Here is a 4,951-nt window from a genome sequence, read left to right as displayed (position 1 = left end):
TAGGATTCCCAATCCGGAACAAAGAAGCATCGGCGGAAGCCACGCCCCTCTGTGAGATCACAGGGCTCACCCTTAGAGCGGAGCCAATAGGAGCACTGGGCGGGGCCTTCCAGCCGGAGCAGCCATCGGCGGCGGCGGGCGGAGCGCAGCGGCGTGATGGACCCGCCAGCTCGTCCTTCCGTCTCCCGCCCACGGGCTCGAGTGCGCCCGCCGCCGCCGGAGGCGCTGCCCACTGCGGGCTTCGATGACGAGCTGTACGACTGCCTGGACTACTACTACCTGCGTGACTTCCCGGCCTCCGGAGCTGGCCGCAGCAAGGGCCGGACGCGGCGCGAGCAGCAACTGCGCACCAACCACCCGGTGCCCGGCGGCCACGAGCGCAAGGTGGCGCAGATACTGATCAACGCGCAGCGCAAGCGGCGCCAACGCCAGCTGCAACCGCGGCCGCGCACGCGCCTGCCCTGAGAGGGTATGGGCAGGCAGAGCCTGTTGGTGGGGGGTAGGAAGTAGAATCGCCTATTATTATCTCAGGCTGGTCTCGAACTCCCTGTGTAGTGGAGGATTACCTTGAACTTCAGATCGTCCTGTCGCCAGCTTCCAATAGCTAGGATGATGAGACATGTGCAACAATGCCTAGCTCTTTTTCTTTCTTTTTAATAGTTTTATTTTTATTTTCTGTTTTTTCGAGACAGGGTTTCTCTGTGTAGATTTGGCTGTCCAGGAACTCACTCTATAGCCCAGACTGACCTCGAACTCACAGAGATCCGCCTGCCTCTGCCTCCCGAGTGCTGGGATTAAAGGCATGCGCCCCCACTGCCTGGCGTATATTTTTTATTTTCTGACACAGTAGTCTTACGTCGCCTAAACCACCGATCCCCTCCAAATACCAAAATTTCAACCATGGGCCATGGTCACATGCTGTGTTCTTTTATTGATGCAGCCCAGTGTAGCCCAGGCTGGCATGGTATTTGTGACAATCCTCAGCCTCTGCAGCCTTGAGATTACGGGTCTGTGCCACCATGTTCGTTCATCTCTCACACCCTTCCAAGACTTCCCGCGTTAGTTGGAACCGTACCCGACCCCTCCCAGGTGTCTCCTGGCGGCTAGTGAAAGTCTATGCTTTGGCAGTTTGCAGGTCGGTGAGAAAGGCCTCGCTCAGAAATGCCACAATATGTGTCAAATCTATCCCGGCAGACAGGGCAGCTTACCCTGTAAGCCATCGCAGTGCTCCGGAGACCACTGCTAGAGTTGGAGGCCAACCACGCAGGGACACAGAGTGAGGCGATGTCTCCGAACAAAACAGTCTGCCCTTGTTCGCTTCCTATTGCTGTGATAGACACCGCGACCAAAGCACCTTGGGCAGGAAAGGGTTTCTTTCAGTTTAAAGAGGAGATCAGGGCAGGGACCCAAAGGCAGGGACTGAAGCACAGTCCTTAGAGGTTCATATTCCCTCACCTTTCTTGTATCTCCCGGTACCCTTACCCAGGTGATTCTGCCTACGGTGGGCTGGCCTCTCCCACATCAATCATTAATTGAGAAAATGCCCCCACAGACTTGTCCATAGGCCAATCTGATACCTCTCTTCCCAGATGACCCTAGTATATGTCAAGTTGACCAAAAAAATAAATAAATAAATCCAGGAGACAAGGGCTGGAGCGATGCCTCAGAGGTTAAGAGCACTGACTGCTCTTCCAGAGGTCCTGAGTTCAATTCCCAGCAACTACACCACCTGTAATGAGATCTGGTGCCCTCTTCTGGCCTGCAAGCATACACACAGGCAGAACACTATACATGATAAATAAATCTTATAAGAAAAAAAAACAAAACAGGAGACAAAAACTAGATATGATGGTGCCACCTGTACGCCTCTCAGCTCTAGGAAAGTGGTGAGGGGGTCAGAAGTTCAAGGTCAGAGGCTGGAGGTGGCTCAACAGTTAAAAGCACTTGCTGCTCTTTCAGAGGGTTTCAGAGGGGATTGGTTCCCCCCACCTACATCAGATGCCTCATATCCACCTGTAGCTCCAGTTCGAGAGGATCTAATACCCTCTCTGGCCTCCGAGGAGACTGCATGCACTTCATACACAGACGTATATTTGGGCAAACACAAATATTTTTATTATTAGCATTATTATTATTATTTTGGTTTTTTGAGACAGGGTTTCCCTGTAGCTTTGGAGCCTGTCCTATCACTCACTGTGTAGACCAAGTTGGCAAATCTTACAGAGATTTGCCTGCCTTTGTCTCCCAAGTACTGGGATTAAAGACGTGCACCACCACTGTTTGGTTCATAATTTTTTTTAATAAAAAGATTTTTAAAAAGTTCAAGATTATTGGCTACATAGTCAGTTTGAGGCTAGCCTGGGCTACACGAGACAACAGAGGAAGCAGCTGAGAAGCAGCTCAGCTGACAGTGTTCTCCCAGTGTGCATAGCTCCCCAGGATCAGTCACCAGCACTGGCTACGTACCAGTAATCTTGGCATGAGGGAGGCGGAGGAAGGAGGATCAAAAGTTTATGGTTGTCCTTGGTTACACAGTCTGAGGTCAGCCTGGGCTACTTGAGACCCTGTCTAAAAAAAAAAAAATAACAAAAACAACCGACTAGTGACTCTGACCTGTTCTCCTTGCCCGCAGGAAGCAGAGGCAGGAGGATCCAAGGCGTCCAGCCTGGGCTTTGTTGTGAGTTTCAGATCCCCATGGGCTAGAGTGACACCTGGTCTGCAGGAGAGAGAACTAGGAACTTCTAGTGCTCTTTGTAAGACCTGGGGGGAGATAACTGATGTTCGTTTCTTTCTTATTTTCTACAGGAAACCTGAAAGACCTCTTAAAAGTATTTTCGCCCGCCACCGAGTTCCTCCATGTTGGTCAGCAGGCCTTTTTTGACAGTTTTTAAGCTTACTGCTTCAATCTTTCCTTCCTCACTAATTAATTATTAAGGAAGTAGTTTCCAAGTGGGTGTACCTCTTTAGGGTTTTCAATTAAAAGAGAACAAGAATGCATTTTAACTCTTCTGGGTTTCCTCCCTCCCTTCCCCCACCCCTCCCCCAACTTCGGTCTGTCCTGTACCCATCCCTGTGCCGCCCCCCCAGGTGGTAACTGGTTGCCAGGTAGTAAGTGCTTGGACTGTAAAGGGTGAAGAAGAGATCTCAAGGCTGGGGAGATAACTCATTTGCTAAAGTGATTGCAACCAAAGCCTGAGTTTGATCTTGAAAAACCATGTTTTTTAGAAAGCCGGTGCAGTGATCCAGTGTTTGGAAGATAGAGACAAATTCCTGGGGCTCACTGGCCAACTAGTATATTCTACCTTATGCGTTCCAGGCCAATGAGCAACACTGCCTTTAAAAAAATAATAAAATAAAATAAAAGGGATGGATGTGTCCTAAAGATCCATAGTTGATCTTGGGTAATTGCCTCTACATGTACATACTCACACTCAAGTTTGTGAGTGTGTGCACCCATGCACATGAGTGCACACCCACACCCACTACAAACAGTGAACCGGGGAGACCCAAGATAGGATGTTTTACAGGAAAGAATTCTACCCATATGCCATCTCTGAAAGTTCGGTTTTGGTTTTGGGGGTAGTATTTTGGGGAGTGACTGAGATTGGGTCTCTCTACGTAGCCTTGGCTGTCCTGAAACTTGCTGCGGAAACCAGTCTGGCCAGGAGCTCACAAGTTCTGCCTACCTCTGCCTCCTGAGTGTTGAAAATATGCACTACCACTTCAGGCGGAAGGTTTTTGTTTGTTCGTTTTCAAGACAGGGTTTCTCTGTGTAGTCCTGACTGTCGTGGAAATCGCCCTGAAGACCAGGCTGGATTTGAACTCAAAGATTTGCCTGCCTCTGTCTCTGGAGTGCTGGTATTAAAGGCATGCGCCACCACCCACCACCACCAGGCATCAGGCTGAAGGTTTTAATATGCATTACAGTAAGATATTGTGGTAGAGTGTTTGCCTAGCGTACTTGAAGCTATGGATTTCAGCCATAGAGCCTACATTAATTGGGTATGTGGCAGGTAGAACATGCCTGTAATCCCAGCACTTGGGAGTTGCAGGTCTAAAGATCAGAAGTTTGAGGTCATTCTTTGTAAGTTCAGGGCCGGCCTGGACTTTGAGAGACCTTACAGTAGGCTGTATTCAACAGTTGCTGAGATCTCGCTTGTTTCACAAGAGCTCTCTGATGGCTGCTGCAGTCCCCATTTTAAGAAAGAGATTCTAATAATGTCCTAGTTAGCTTCTTAAAAAATTTTATGTAGGGACTAGAGAAATGCTTAGAGGTTAAGAGCATTGACTGGGCCGGGCGGTGGTGGCGCATGCCTTTAATCCCAGCACTTGGGAGGCAGAGGCAGGTGGATCTCTGTGAGTTCGAGACCAGCCTGGTCTACAAGAGCTAGTTCCAGGACAGGCTCCAAAACCACGGAGAAACCCTGTCTCGAAAAACCAAAAAAAAAAAAAAAAAAAAAAAAAAAAAAGAGCATTGACTGCTCTTCCAGAGGTCCTGAGTTCAATTCCAATCACTACAGATGGTGGCTCACAACCATCTGTAATGAGATCTGGTGCCTTCTGGTGTGCCCACAATCTTGCAGACAGAACACTATATACGTAATAAACAAATACATCTTTTTTTAAAAAAATTATGTGTCTGTTTGTGTATATGTCATGTGTATTCTGGTAATCCCAGAGGCCAGACAAGAGTGTCAGGTCCCCCTGAAGCTGCAATTAATATAGGCAGTTGTAAGCCGTCTGCTGTGGGTGCTAGATACCAAAGGCAGGTCATCTGGAAGCTCAGTAAACAATGTTAACCACTGTGCTGTCTCTCCTGTCCCTTGGTTAAATTTGGCACAGCCTACAGTCATCTGAGAAGGAAAGCCTCTATTGAGCAATACCCTAGATAAAACTGTCTGGTCAACAAGGCAGTGGGGGGTTGGTTGTCTGGATAACTGAGTAGGAAGAA

The 4,951-nt window shown here is 48.8% G+C and overlaps 1 protein-coding gene across 1 annotated transcript; it reads left to right on the top strand.

Annotated features, from left to right (window-relative positions):
- The first annotated feature begins 123 nt into the window (after nt 1–123).
- On the top strand, nt 124–3,330 carry Nupr2 (nuclear protein 2, transcriptional regulator). Its single transcript, XM_057765802.1, has 2 exons — nt 124–469; nt 2,806–3,330. Exon 1 carries the CDS (start codon nt 157–159, stop codon nt 463–465), a length of 309 nt encoding a protein of 102 aa, XP_057621785.1. The 5' UTR covers nt 124–156; the 3' UTR covers nt 466–469; nt 2,806–3,330.
- Nucleotides 3,331–4,951: the final 1,621 nt, after the last annotated feature.

This window comes from Chionomys nivalis, chromosome 3 (genome assembly GCF_950005125.1).
Source record: "Chionomys nivalis chromosome 3, mChiNiv1.1, whole genome shotgun sequence".
NCBI lineage: Eukaryota > Metazoa > Chordata > Mammalia > Rodentia > Cricetidae > Chionomys > Chionomys nivalis.
Note: the sequence above shows the minus strand (reverse complement) of the source record. Positions and strands in the feature narration are given on the sequence as shown.